Source organism: Rhamphochromis longiceps, linkage group LG23 (genome assembly GCF_057381845.1).
Source record: "Rhamphochromis longiceps isolate RC_006_pf linkage group LG23, R_longiceps_female_GT1.1, whole genome shotgun sequence".
Classification (NCBI taxonomy): domain Eukaryota; kingdom Metazoa; phylum Chordata; class Actinopteri; order Cichliformes; family Cichlidae; genus Rhamphochromis; species Rhamphochromis longiceps.
In genome coordinates this window covers 12357452-12372964 of record NC_140578.1, presented here as the reverse complement: position 1 = coordinate 12372964, position 15513 = coordinate 12357452, and the positions used below count along the sequence as shown (strand labels likewise).

General features: G+C 37.3%; 1 protein-coding gene and 2 long non-coding RNA genes across 6 annotated transcripts; 2 read left to right on the top strand and 1 right to left on the bottom strand.

Annotated features, from left to right (window-relative positions):
• The first annotated feature begins 14 nt into the window (after positions 1 to 14).
• Positions 15 to 2850, top strand: LOC146641406 (uncharacterized). 4 transcript variants are annotated; one of them, XR_014909639.1, is made up of 5 exons: positions 15 to 56; positions 217 to 303; positions 391 to 2004; positions 2189 to 2325; positions 2412 to 2850. It is a non-coding gene; the product is annotated as an uncharacterized LOC146641406 (long non-coding RNA). The 4 variants fall into 4 exon arrangements; XR_014909641.1 differs by having other exon boundaries at positions 24 to 56; positions 217 to 347; positions 440 to 2004; XR_014909640.1 differs by having other exon boundaries at positions 39 to 347; positions 440 to 2004.
• A 3072-nt stretch (positions 2851 to 5922) lies between these two features.
• Positions 5923 to 8035, bottom strand: LOC146641405 (uncharacterized). The gene is made up of 5 exons (XM_085397962.1): positions 7793 to 8035; positions 7237 to 7596; positions 6881 to 6949; positions 6626 to 6772; positions 5923 to 6150 (listed from the first exon to the last, which is right to left on the bottom strand). Exons 1-5 carry the CDS (start codon positions 7889 to 7891, stop codon positions 5923 to 5925), a joined length of 903 nt encoding a protein of 300 aa, XP_085254088.1. The 5' UTR covers positions 7892 to 8035.
• Positions 8036 to 8631: 596 nt separating this feature from the next.
• LOC146641404 (uncharacterized) lies at positions 8632 to 14600 on the top strand. The gene is made up of 4 exons (XR_014909741.1): positions 8632 to 9116; positions 9783 to 9864; positions 13181 to 13245; positions 13355 to 14600. It is a non-coding gene; the product is annotated as an uncharacterized LOC146641404 (long non-coding RNA).
• The last annotated feature ends 913 nt before the right edge of the window (positions 14601 to 15513 follow it).

Here is a 15513-nt window from a genome sequence, read left to right as displayed (position 1 = left end):
CAGCACTCCAAACCATGAGACAAGCCAGTGTTGAGGAAATGATGCCTCTTCTTCAGGTCAGAGAAACAGCCAGCAGACTTGACACTCTTACACTGATCCATCACAATACGGAGGGTTTGCCATCTCACATCAGTGACATCAAGAGTCATCATGAAATGTGTTTAGCAGATGTTTTGTGTCTCACTGAGTCTCACCTTCAAGGCTCCTTTGTTGCAGACAGTCTTCATTTGGATGGCTACACCATGTTCAAACGCAACAGACATGTGTCCTACACAAACTTTCCTCACATGGCCAGCAGAAGTGGTGGGGGAGTTGTTGTGTATTTGAGGAATCATTTTCAGGTTCAGGTAAAACAGTATCTACATAATGTCACTGATCTTGAGTTTTTAGTGTTGAAGGTTCAGGCTCCATTCCCTGCACTCATTGCTGTTGTGTACAGACCCCCTGACTACAGTTTGACACCATTCATGCAAAACCTGGTAAGTCTTTTAGATTCACTTGAAATAATGGACTGTCACCCAATAATTGTGTGTGGAGATTTTAATGAGAACCAGTTGCAGAGTGGAAGAAAACAGATTCTGGAGCAGTTTCAGTCGAGAGGGTATTCACAGCTGATCACTTCTGGCACTACAGACAAGAACACCCTGCTTGACCTCATTTTTATTTCTCAGCCACAGAAATGTCTATATTCAGGTGTTCTGAGATCATATTACAGTTACCACAACCCTGTGTTTTGTGTCCTGTCCTCGAGCCAATCATGAAGTCGTCTGGTGAGTTTTGAAACAATTACAGATCATGTTTGTTACAGAGTTTACTGATTGTAGAGCATGAAAAATATTTTTCATTGAAAAAATTGTCTTCCCTACTCTGTCTGTAAGAAGACCCTTTCTTATTGCAATGTTATTAATCATTTCACCAAATCATTGCTGAACTTCATGCAGAGCAGAGAACATCTGCTATCATGCACCTCTGATCTGAAATGTGCTGCAACATTTATTAAACCAACATCATTTCTTTTATTCTCATGTTTTAAATGACTAAATCTTTTTACTGTGACGTATGTAGCTCAACAAACGAGATCTTCCCCTCCAAGGGCTTGAAAATATGAAATAGTAAATAAATAAATCCCACATAAATGCAGGTATTTATTATGGGTCACATGAATAAATACAGACAATTATATTTTCTTGATTATAGTAGCTTTTGTAGAATCAAAAGTTTTTGTGATGAATGAGTTTTTGCTTATCATGTTTTACAGGTAAAAAATGTCAAAAGTTATAAACTATCTTTAGGCTACCAGAGATGTCTATAATGATACATTATGTAGAGAAAAACATTAGTACAGCTTACAGAATATGTATAAAAACTGATTTAGAAGTAAATGGATAGTTTTCTGAAAGTTCCCGACTACAGTTTAACACCACCCACCCAGATCACCCCCCAAGTGTCTATGTAATGCTGGTATGGTGTGTGAGTTTGACTTGGCCTTTATCCGGGTGGGTTTGGGTTTGGGTGGATAAAGGCCAAGTCAGAATTCTCTGAGCAGCTGGAAAAAGCTGCTAATAAACAAAGACATCAAAAAGTGTGGGCTTTAGGTGTAGCCCCCGCTTTCTGATGCACTAATTAGACTTAGTAACCGACACCCCATACCAGCATTACATAGACACTTGGGGGCTGAGCTGGGTGGGTGGTGTTATAAGCACGTGTTTTGTTAGATATATTTTTTCAGACACCATCTTCATGAACTGCTGAGCCAAACCTGATCCATCAGTGCTGGACTGCACAGATAACTACATGCCACAAGGAGACTGCTGTGTTATGAATTGCCATACCAGTGTGTCTTCAATGGAGAAGATGACACACCCATCACCTGACCTCCTGCCTGATCTGGAGACCATCATCATGCTACCACACTACACACCTCTGAGACCATCAATGATGACTCATACTGAGGAAACTGTATTTCCTGTCAGAGATGCTCAGTGATCCTCAGAGCAGAGAGAGGTATCATTCTTTATCTTTGATAAAAAAAAATGTCAGTGTTTTTAATTCAATTAATTAATTAAAATCCTGTTTATTGCATAAATAATTCCACACTCAAATGATTATACTTGTTGACACTTTTTGAGTTTTAATTCACATTATGGATTACAAATCTATGCTTTTTCTACTCTGTCTCTCTGTGCAGGTATTGCTGTCTTCTGAGTTCTTCCGTGTCCCAACTGAGGCCTTCAAACCTCATTGCAGAGCTCATGTCTTTCCTCACCATCATGTGAGTGTGAGATTGCTCTGGATTCTGGTTATATGGCCTGCAGCACCTATAAGGTATTTCAATATTGTTCATTGTATAACTTATTTGTAGTTTTTAGGCCTTAACACAAATAAAATGTTCCTTTTTCTGTATTTTTTAGAATAAGCTCGTCCAGTGTGCCTGCATTCCAGCTTCACAGAAAAGAACATCAGACACCAGCGAGGGAGGATAAGAAAGACAGACACAACAACATTGTCATCCCCTATGTAGCCGGTGTATCAGAAAAACTCAGGAGAGTTTTCTCCAAATACGACATCCCAGTGTACTTCAGACCCAGTAACACACTCAGACAGAAACTGGTTCACCCGAAAGACAAAACTCCTAAACACAAACTTAACAATGTGGTGTACGCTGTACAGTGCAGCGAGGAATGCCCAGACTTCTACATCGGAGAGACCAAACAGCCACTTCACAAGCACATGGCACAACATAGAAGAGCCACCTCCACGGGACAAGACTCAGCAGTTCATCTGCATCTAAAGGACAAAGGTCAGTCTTTGAGGATGCCAATGTTCACATTTTGGACAGATGGAGGAGTGAAAGAAGTCATTTACGTCCACTGTGAGCGACCATCTTTAAACAGAGGCGGTGGTTTATGACACCAACTGTCTGCCATCTATAATCCAGTTTTGAGTTCCCTCCCCAGACACCGTAACGTCCACTCACACCCTGGGAGTGGGAGTGGGTGATTTCCTGACCTCGGGAAATCACATGATAGGGTGGGGCCAGGTTTCACAATGAGCTCACCCGAAACCCTGGCTGATTGGGACCCACACCCACTTTCACACCTTGGCTCATGTGATTAGGTAGAGGATCATCAGGGGGTTCTTTGTCCCTCTTTGGGGGGAAACTCCCACTGGGTTTAAATCTGGGACTCTCCACCATTGACCCTTAGAACTGAAGAAGCTTCTCGGATGAGAGGTGAAACGTCTTCAAGGAACTCAAAGAAGTCCAGACGCTTTTCTTTCCAAGCTCCTTAGACTTCACTTGTGTTAATTACATTTTATTTGTTGTTGTTTTCTTTTAGATTTATATGCAGTGATTGGATGTGGTGGAGCTTTGTTAACCGTGTGGAAAACATCTGTTTGTGATGATATTTACAATGAGGCTTTAAGGTGACAGTTTCCATGTAATTTCAATCCTTTTACTAAGCAAAAACATGTTTGCAATTAACATATTTTTTCAGTTTTGTCTTTTGGATTTATGGTTAACATTCCTCTGTGACAGCAAATACTAAACTGGTCCAAGTAACCAGCATATCATTGGTCAAAGGCAAAAAGGACCACATGTCACACTAGCAATGAATTTTTGACTGTGTTTGTGTTAGTATAGAGTAGGTCTAACAGTGGTTTTCCACATCTGCTCTAATATATATAGATAATGGGTCAGACATATAAAGTCATTTTGAAAAGTTCATAAAGGTCATTTATATGTGTTCCTCTTTATCATTTTATATAAGGTCACACAGCTGACTTGAGTTTTGATCAGGGTAGAACCATAACATTCATGCTAATGGTTCTACTGTTTACAGTTACTTTATGATGGATTTCACCCTGGTCACAGCACTATCTGAAAAGCTGTTAGAGGTAAAGTTAAGCCAATTAATACCTCATCATAAGTCACTCTCTAACGCAGGGCAGTGATTATTATTCACTGTAATTTATTCCACAACAATGTTCTTTATTTGATTCTTTAAATATGCACATCGATTGTTTAGCTCTGTGACTCTCCACACCTGAAATATATCACAATGTGGACTTCATTTCGACAGTATTTTGTAGATTGGTACCATATTTATCATCGAATCATCTTGTGCATTTATTAACTAAATGTTGTTTGGTTTTTTTTTGTTTGTTTGTTTGGGGTTTTTATGTTGCCATTTTTACATTTCACCAACTGTGTAAATTCTGCAATTTTACCTTGGTTTTGTTTCACATCAGTTTATCTGCTGGCTGGTATTCCTGTCTTCCTTCTCTCACCCCAACCGGTCGCAGCAGATGGCCGCCCCTCCCTGAGCCTGGTTCTGCTGGAGGTTTCTTCCTGTTAAAAGGGAGTTTTTCCTTCCCACTGTCGCCAAAGTGCTTGCTCATAGGGGTCATATGTCATATGATTGTTGGGTTTTTCTCTGTATCTATGAAGCGCCTTAAGGTGACTTTTGTTGTGATTTGGCGCTATATAAATTGAATTGAATTGGTTTTCTTTCTTTTCTAATGTTTCTGGTCATTTTTCACAGTTAAACAAGTAACTTTGAGGTTACTTCATCGTTTTCAGCTGTTATCTGTATAAATTTTTTTCCTAATAATTACATTTCTGCAAAATTATAGCAGTTCTGGTAAGTTGTAATATTTCTGCCAAGTTATTAATTTTTGACTAAATTATTACATTTCTGCTAAGTTGTAGCTTCTGGTAAACTACAACATTTCTGCTGAATTGTTATGTTTCTTCTAAGTTATTGCATTTCTGATAAGTTATTACATTTTTGCTAACTTGATGTTGTTCTGCAAAGTTATTAAAATTTCAACAACTTTTTAAACACTGACTTTGATTTCTTCAGCTTCTTCAGCTATTTTCAACTATTTTCAGCAGACAGCTTCAGCTTTACAGCATGCACACTGCATTTTCGCAGGAAATGCAAATTTTTCTAGTATAGATTTGTTTAACTGACTGAAGCAATGACAACAGTCTTCTCCTGAACACCAACACCAAGGAGGTGGTAAAGAGTTCACCAGACCTAAAAACAAAACAAAACAATGCAGGACAGTCTGCAAAGATGTTGAGTCAGTCAGACATCGTGCAGAGCAGATGAGGAAGAAGTTGTAATCTAAAATGGAGAACAATAAATACAGCCACCTAAGCATCCTCACAGGACAAGATGAACTGCAGTGAGAGGGTCATCTTACTGCACTGCAGGACTCAGAGGTTCAGGACGGTCTTTATCCCCATTGCCATGAGGCTTTTTAAAAGAAACTACTCACATGTTCTTCTCACATTTATTTCTTTTACTCTAATAAACACTGGTAGTAATCATATGAATTCTGAGCTAAATGGACTTGCCCTGATAGGCTTCAGCCAGCACAGAAGCTAATACACCACAGCACTTAGGGAAACTGAAACTGACTGTTATTAATGTTTTCAAACTGTTTAAGAAAAACATATATAATCTTTCAGCCTTCTAAAAAACACACATAAAAACAGTATTATATGATGTTGAACATACAGATAGGCAGTTGTTGGCCTACAGGAGTGTTCTTTATCGAAGGTTTTAAGTGCTTAAAAAGTCTGTTAAGCTCTGTACAGAGCATGCAATGTAACTGTACATTAGAGAGTGTTTTATAAACCATGTCTTCTGTTTCATTTAATAAACATGAGACTGCTTTATGCATTTTCAGCTATTTATTAGATTTTATCAGATTAAAAAACACAGCATAAGAATGCAGTTGAAACTATAACTTTTAAATATTGTTTAAATGAATGAACATAGCAACTTGAACATTTTAAAAAATACAAACAAAACAAATGAACTATATTTATATATATAGATCTATATATATATATACATATCTATATCTATATCTATATATATATCTATATATATCTATATCTATATATATTTATTCTGTTTTTTTTATGTGTACTATTTGTTTTCCTTTGATTTTTACAGTAAAAGTGATCCTGTGCTTCTCAAACTCCTCCTCGTAGGGCTTCCACATCTCCTCTTCAATGAAGAGGGTTTCTCCAGTTAGAAGGAGAACTTGCAGCTGGGTGGACTGCAGTGCACTGCACTGCTCTGCAGTGTCCACACCAACTACAGTTACTTGAGTACTTTCATTTTCCTTTGTCTGTCAATACACAAAAAGCATATATTTAATATGGTAATCACGTCTTGATGCATGCTCAATGATCCATGTAAGTAAATCCCAAAAGGATGATTCTGTTCATCTGGACGTAGCATTTTCAAGTGGGAGAAATGTTTTGTCACTCATCCAGGTGACTTCTTCAGTCTGTTTTACCCAATCTTTTAAACAGTACATTGCATAATGACTGAAACTAGCCCACTGAAGAAGCAATAGGCTGGGAGGTCAGTTAATTGGTCAGTAATATACAAATTGTCACGGGCACTGATCAAAGACCACAGAAACCTGCAGTCCGCTGAGACTGAAGAAGTCACTTGGATGAGTGATGAAACATTTCTCCCACTTGAAAATGCTACGTCCAGATGAACAGAGTCAATCTTTTGGACCACCTATAATTCTAAACATTTTGGCAAATGACATTGCTATTACATGTTGGTACAAACATATGGCTTCTTCATACCTCAGTCTTTGTATGGGAAGTTGACTGGAGCTGTACTCCATAGGCGGAGCGGTGCACTTTCACATGGGAGATCTTTACCTGATCTCCCACACGAACGTCAACAATTGACGCCTCCCTCCACAAGGAGACAGTCATTGTATATCCATCCTGAAATCACAAAAATGACAGAATGAAACATTTATTCATTAACTAATGGAAATCTCAAATATGCCTATTTTCACCATTTTCAATATTACACTTTAGTTGCACCATTACCTGTTTTAGCTGGAGAGTGCGTATTGGCACCAGTTGTTTGCCTGAGCAAACTGTCCTCACTGCCGAACACTGAAAATTCAATTAAAATATAATGTCAGTTATAGTGATTGCATAAATCTGTGTGTGTACATCTAGGTGCTACTTTCTTGACTTACTACATCTATTATTTTATTATTGTTGTTAATGATAAATCTACAACCATTTACAAAATAATAGTGGTTGATCTTGTTCTCACAATTTTGTGTTTGTTTGACAAGAACAATAAAATTATTATTTTTACTTTTAAAGACAAAAAAGTAATGGTTTCTTTGAAAACCTGAAGCAATATCAATTCTGATGGAACCACAAATATTTACCTCCACAACCTCCCCTTCCACTGTCATGAGCCCTCCAGATGTTGGGCTCATCTTTAGTGGTGTTGCTGGGGAAGGTGGATTAAGCAGCTCCTCCGCCTTCATGATGAGGGCCTCCGAGACTGCCAGGGCAGGAGCTTTAAAGAACTGTGTCCTCGCAGTGATATTGATGAGATAAGGGGGAGCTTGGCCCCTCAGCTCATGTCCCCTCATCATGTAGGACATGTCCTGTTTTACTTTGGAGGAGAACTCTTCAAACAAGGTGATCTTCAGCACTGTTTCACCGTCTGTGATTGCTGCCACTTTATTTTTTTTTGTTGACAGTGCTTTGACCTCTCCATCCTCAGTAACCCAGCTGATCACCTGATAAATACATAAATAAAGAAATGTATTTCTATGATCTTACTCCATAGTCACGTTCATACATGTGAAAGTCTACATCATATGATTGTTGGGTTTTTCTCTGTATTTATTATTGTACGATCTACTGTACAATATAAAGCGCCTTAAAGCGACTGTTGTGATTTGATGCTATATAAATAAAATTGAATTGAATCACCTTTAGCTGGTCACAACATTTCAACACCCGGATATGAATGGGTGGGGGCCGGAAATACGGCGTCTCAGGCCGGTTGTCAGTCAGTTTCCTTAAGGCCATTCTGAAAATAAAAAAAGCAAAATAAACACATTAACAGGTTCATACATTTCTGCTGGATACAGTTCTGACAGAATACAGTAACACCTGTTGCTTTCATGTCATCTCTTCACATTTTGATATAAAACAAACACATCATGAACTTCCTCAACCCTACGTGTGTTTCTGAGGTTCCTGCTTGATATTTACATACCTGAAAACATTTCAATATTTTTGTAAAAACACAAATTATCTTTACAAAATGTTGGTCTAAAAATTAATTAAACGCTTATGAGCCTTCATAAAATACATACAGACGGAGACATGAGTAATCACCAGGACATTAACGGTAATAATTCTGCAGTGAAAAATAGCGTTTATAATGGAAGTCAATGGGACGAAAACGTCCACTAGGGCTCTAAGAGGATGTGTATTGTTAGCTTAGCCACTGAAGCTAATTTAAGGAAGTCAGACTTGACGGTCTTTATATTCACAGGAACTTAAATGGCTAGATTTTTTATCTTTCACTACATTATAATGTGTTATACATAGTATAAAGGCACTAAAAAACGGCTTCAATATCAATACTTACGTTTTATGAAGTTCTTAATATCACAAGAGCACAAAGTAGAAGAGCTGTGACTGTGTCTGTAAGTTTCTTCAGAAAGACCGGGAAAGGGACCGCTGGTCTTTGATGTTACAAATTGTGACGCAATCTGTTGCCATCGGCCTGATTGGCTAACTATGATTGTTGTTTTTCCCAATTGTACTGCCTTGTGTTGATTTTGTCCCTTTACTTTAGGGCGGTTTTTGTTGGTGATCAGACCCGATTCTTGTCTAATTTGAATTATGAAATTATCAGTACTATTTTATAAGTCTCAAACTTACAATTTAAAACGTATAAAATTACTGGTCTTTTTTATTTTTTATGTAGTTAATGTATTATGTAGTTTTTTTAAAGTTCGACTGCTAAAGCCCTGCATGTATTTTTTTAGATGAGCTTTTATTTTGAAAGTGGCGATCTCTTTTCCTGGTGTCATGGAAGCACGCCTAACAGATCCACGTTACTGCTAGTCCCCGGGACAGAGTGCGGGAAATCAATGCGGTTCGAATACGTTCATAGACGCAGGAGTGCTAATTCCCTCCAGATTTCGTCCGAAGGCGCAGGTTTCAAGGCTGCACACGGTGACTGAGCATCCTAACATTTCAAAATTCAAAGGGTCAAGCTTCAAGGTTTTACTTCAAAAAGGTAAGCTAAACTTGGTCAACACAGCATTTGGAGTATGCATTTGAAGTACACTTGGAATTGGGACAGCCGTTGTCCCGTGGCGGTGACGTAATCACACTCAAAGTGTGCGGTCTCTTAATTGGGACACAGCCATAGTGTGTGTGTTCACCTCTGTTTTCGTTAGATTGTCTGCGTTACTTCTACGTTCTCTGCTATCTATCAGCCCCTGTGTTTTCTCTGCTGGACATCCCCTCTGAGTTTCCATGTCTCAGGTTTTCTAATGATGTTTCAGGTATAGCTTTCCCAGCTTAGGTTTTGTTTTTTCTTTTTTGTCTCTTTCTCCTAATGCCACACACTTTGCCTCAGTAACTGTAACATTCAGATGACTACTATCCAATTATTTCTCTGATGGTTATGCAAGAAGAGCCTAATAAACTTAAAGCCAGAAGACCGTAAAGCAGAGGTATAACTGTATGAGCTACAAAGTTTAAATGTTTTATCACAATCATAGTGTGCAGCTCACAAACAGCTGATTGTTTTAGTGTTTTCTCGGAAATATCAGATGTAACTAGTGATGTCACAATGAAAATGAAATAATATTGAACAGTATAGAATCAGACATGTTAGAATTTGCTTAAAATTCTACTTGTTTTATTTTTAAAAATTGTGCAACATTTTGTTTTTCAGATGTTTTTGCTGAATTGATCAAGACTGACTGTAAGAGTGTAAACATCGAGTAACTATGATGTTCGAGCCCTCTCAAGAACAGGTAAATAGTCATTTAGAGATTAAATTTGTCCCAGTTACTTTGTTCTACTCTGTCTGTAAAGCTTCACTTTTGTCACACTTCCTGCCTCCAAGAAGCTGAAGTAGAAGTAGAACTCTGCACCAGAACCTTTTTGTGACTTTTGTGACATTTCTGTCAATGGTGTAATTGTTGGTCTTTTGTGAATTCTAAGTAGGTGATTACTGAAAGGCAAGAGAGAAACCGAAGGCATCAGGTGACCTGTGATATGTCAGAGCTACAGAGAGGAATATTTGTGACAAGTATCCAACATTTGGGGAAAAATAGTTTCAAAGATGCATATTAAACAGGCAAGCTTTCATATTTAGAGGACAAAAACTATTACTTACTTTTAATCATTATTATGTGGTTAAGTACTGGACTGTGTGCTTTTGAGGCCAAGTCACACAGGGTTTCTTAGCTTAGACTGATGAGTATTTGAAATGTCAGCAATTCTTGATTGTAACACCTTTTATTGTAGTTTTAACACTGATGAATCAGCTTTCATAAATGAAGCAAATGTTTCATTTATCTATATTAATACCGTAAGTAATGCTTAGTAGAATCATCTTTGCTGAATCCAATGGTGAAACATGGAGAATTTTTCCTCTACTCTGAGTAGAGCTAGATTTGGTTAAAAACGACAAAAATAAGTATGGCATTTGACAAAATACTAAAGGTTTTTTGCTTTGCTTTTTGGAATGTTTGTAAGTTGTGCATTGATAACTTCCCTTTTTAACCAGTGTCAAACAATGACTGGGTGACCAGTGTTGTCATCATCAGGGCAGGCCAGCACAGCAGGAAAAGTGAAATGGCCAGGCTGAGAGTTACAGTGTGATGCAAAAGTTTGGGCAACCTTGTTAATAGTCATTATTTTCCTGTATAAATTGTTGGTTGTTACAATGAAAAATGTCAGTTAAATATATCATATAGGAGACACACACAGTGATATTTGAGAAGTGAAATGCAGTGTATTGGATTTACAGAAAGTGTGCAATATTTTTTTTTTAGACAAAATCAGGCCGGTGCATAAATTTGGGCACCACAAAAAAAGACATGAAATCAATATTTAGTAGATTCACCCTTTGCAGAAATTACAGCCTCTAAACACTTCCTGTAGGTTCCAATGAGAGTCTGGATTGTGGTTGAAGGTATTTTGGACCACTCCTCTTTACAAAACATCTCTAGTTCATTCAGGTTTGATGGCTTCCAAGCATGGACAGTCACACCACAGATTTTCAATAATATTCAGGTCTGGGGACTGAGATGGCCATTCCAGAACGTTGTACTTGTTCCTCTGCATGAAAGCCTTAGTGGATTTTGAGCAGTGTTTCGGGTCGTTGTCTTGTTGAAAGATCCAGCCTCAGCGCAGCTTCAGCTTTGTCACTGATTCCTGGACATTGGTCTCCAGAATCTGGTGATACTGAGTGGAATCCATGTGTCCCTGCACTGGCCACACAGCCCCACAGCATGATGGAGCCACCACCATATTTTACTGCAGGTAGCAGGTGTTTTTCTTGGAATACTGTATTCTTTTTCCTCGATGCACTACGCCCCTTGTTATGCCCAAATAACTCAGTTTTAGTTTCATCAGTCCACAGCACCTTATTCCAGAATGAAGCTGGTTTGTCCAAATGTGCTTTAGCAAACCTCAAGCGGCTCTGTTTGTGCTGTGGGTGGAGAAAGGCTTCCTCTGCATCACTCTCGCATACAGCATCTGCTCGTGTAAAGTGCGCCGAATGGTTGAACGATGCACAGTGACTCCATCTGCTGCAAGATGATGTTGTAGGTCTTTGGTGCTGGTCTGTGGATCGACTCTGAATGTTCTGACCATTCGTCGCTTCTGTCTATCCGAGATTTTTCTTGGTCTGCCACTTCCAGCCTTAACTTGAACTGAGCCTGTGTCTTCCATTGTCTCAATATGTTCCTAACTGTGGAAACCGACAGCTTAAATCTCTGAGATAGCTTTGTGTGTCCTTGCCCTAATTCATGATGGTGAACAATCTTTGTCTTCAGGTCATTTGAGAGTTGTTTTCAGCCGCTATGTTGCTACTCTCCAGAGAAAATGAAAATAGGAGGGAAACTTACAGTAGACCCCCTTAAATACTCTTTCTCATTATTGGATTCACCTGTGTATGTAGGTCAGGGGTCACTGAGATTACCGAGCCAATTTGAGTTCCAACAATTAGTTCTAAAGGTTTTGGAATCAATAAAATGACAACAGTGCCCAATTTTATGCACCTGCCTGATTTTGTTTAAACAATTATCACACACTTTCTGGTCATTTCACTTTTCAAATATCACTGTGTGTGTCTCCTATATGATATATTTAACTGACATTTTTTATCATAACAATCAATCATTTATACAGGAAAATAATGACTATTAACAATTTTGCCCAAACTTTTGCATCACACTGTAAGTTAGGCATCGGCTGGGTGTTCAGTTCTCACCTGTTCCTGTTTAGGGAGAGACATCAAGCCTCTTAGGGTAAGAAAGAACAGTAGAGAACTCAGCGATTATGACAAGTCCCCTTATTACCACTGTTTGTCTCACAACCAATACCATTTTTTTCCTGAAGCCTAAAGCTTACCATATTGTTTTAATTAAACCTGCAGCAATGTGCTTTTTTTCTTAACAAAATGGCACATAAGAAAAAGGTTTAATTTTGACACTTAAATTTATTCCCAGAAATAACTTTTAATACTCAGGTAAATTTAATATCAGTTATTTGTACTCAAATGCTATTTATTAAAATTATTTATACTTGTATTAGAATGTTACTGTGATAAAGGTATCCTTTTAGGTACTGTACTCTGTAGGACACTAAGAAAGGAGAGTGATCATATTCTGTGAGCCCTGGTAAATAATGGTTGTTCACAGAATTATAAATGACTTTGACTGTAACTCCTGCTCCATCTTGAGCGCCATCATCTAACCCTGAAAAAGTCTCTAGCCTTTGTCAGTATGTGTAAGACTGGCTTTCTATATGGTTTAGTGCAGACTGAGCTTCGGGACCCTGTTGTCCTTTTTTTCTGATCGGTGCTGGTGTGTAGCTGGCAATGCAGTGTGTAAGCACACTGTTTTGCCCTTTCAAACAGTACATTTTTCAGAACTGAAGCTGCAGGTTGTATCTTCACACCAGCACCGAGACAGACCAACAGTGGGACAAATCCAAACAGCAGTAAGTGCTGAGATTCATATTCAGGACTGACCCTTTAATGTTCTTTTATAACCTGTTATAAGTAATATATATAAGTATTTTTTTCTTTTATATTTGTTATTGCTATTTTTTTTTCAGGGTTTGGAACCAGGGCCAGTTCCATGGATCAATGAACTCAAAGACATTTTTGAATAATGATGCAGGTACAATGTCAAGTTGTTGTTGTTGTTATTATTATTATTGTTATTGTTATTGCATAGATGACTTTCACAGTGCCTTGTTTTATCCTCACATTATTATGGTCCTTTAAAGGAGTACGCTGTACAAGAACTTGGCTGGTGACCCACTTTACATCTCCTTGCTAAACACTGGAAAATCATGCAAAGACATTGATGTAACAAATTGACCTCTTACCGCAACCATGGCCTTCAGTGACAAGAAGACCAGTCTTAAGACAGCATTGGTGAGCGTGTTCTCTAACCAGGAGCCCAGATTACCCACAAAATCTGTAAACATTTACCAAGATCCTCCTCTTTACCTGCCACTGCCACTCAGTACAGGCTGGATCCCACACAGAGTGTGCATGTCTACAGTGAGGAGGAACTCTTCAACCTTGAAAGCTTACTGGTCACAGAGGACATGGTACATAAGATTGAGACAGCAAAAGGAGAACAGACAGCTGACCAGGAATGGCATCAGCTCAACAATGCAAGGATCACATCTTCATCTTGTTATGTGAGGGGTGAAATTGTACAGAGAATGCTCTATTTTGAGACATATGTCAGAATACTGGAGAACAAGGAGAACAAAATATTTGACACCATTATTGTGCCCACTCTATCAGATGAGCTATTTTTCTGTTTAACTCATTACTATTGTGCTAAATCATACTATTTCTGCTTTTAATAGGATTTGTGCCAAATATAGTATTTCTGCTTTTTATAGGATTTGTGCTTAATATACTATTTCTGCTTTTTATAGGATTTGTGCTTAATATAGTATTTCTGCTTTTATAGGATTTGTGCTTAATATAGTATTTCTGCTTTTTATAAGATTTGTGCTTAATATAGTATTTCTACTAAATGTAGTATTTATGCTTAATCATAGTATTTCTGCTTTTTATAGGATTTGTGCTTAATATAGTATTTCTGCTTTTTATAAGAATTGTGCTTAATATAGTATTTCTGCTAAATGTAGTATTTATGCTTAATCATACTATTTCTGCTTTTCATAGGATTTGTGCTTAATATAGTATTTCTGCTAAATTTAGTATTTCTGATTAATTATAGTTTTTCTACTAAATCATAGTACAGTATTTCTGCTTTTTATGGGATTTGTGCTAAAACAAAGTATTTCTACTACATGTAGTATTTATGCTTAATCATACCATTTCTGCTTTTTATAGGATTTGTGCTTAATATAGTAATTCTGCTAAATTATAGTATTTCTGCCAAATTATAATATTTTTGCTAAAACATAGTCTTAATTTAAAATTACAATATTCATAGTTCATCACAGTGTCTCTGGTAAATCACAATATTTCTGCTCTGTTGTACTATTTTTCTAAATCATAGTGTTTCTGTAATGTTTAAGTATTTTTGGCTAAATATATTCTTTCTGTTATCTTATACTATTTCTCCTAAATTCTTGTATTTTTGAGAAGTTATCATGTTTCTGGTAAGTTACAATATTTCTGCTAAATTCTGCTATGCTATTGTATTTCTGCCAAGTATTATGTTTCCTCTAAGATATTGCAGTTCTGCTAAGTTATTCCATTTTAGCAAACTTCTTTTGCTTCTGCAAAGTTTTTACAATTTCTGCAACTTTTCAGCTTTTTCAGCTACTTTTTGCATACAGCTTCAGCTTTAAGCATCCACACTGCATTTTCGCAGGAAATGCAAATTTTTCTAGTTGTGTGGATGCTTTAAGCATCCACACTATTGAGTTCCTGTTTCTCTTTATTCTTTATTGTGTGGATGCTTTAAGCATCCACACTATTGAGTTCCTGTTTCTCTTTATTCTTTATTGTGTGGATGCTTTAAGCATCCACACTATTGAGTTCCTGTTTCTCTTTATTCTTTATTATTGTGTGGATGCTTTAAGCATCCACACTATTGAGTTCCTGTTTCTCTTTATTCTTTATTATTATTATTATTATTATTCTAGTTGCTTCCGTACACTTTTTGGCACTTAACTACTTCCACAATTTTCAGCCGATTTTCACCGTTCAAATTTTAAACTATTCTGCTATTTCTGCTAATTTACGCTATGATTTTTGCTATTTTTAACTATTATACTTTTTAAAATATTAAGCTTTTTTCCTTTAATTTGTCCCATTGAAATGAATGGGAAACTTCTGCAATTCTGCTAAAATTTGCTTGTTTTTGAAACTTAACTACTTCCTCATATTTTCACCTAGAACAACCATTCAAACTTTAAACTGTTCACAAATTATTGGGCTATTCAGGTAT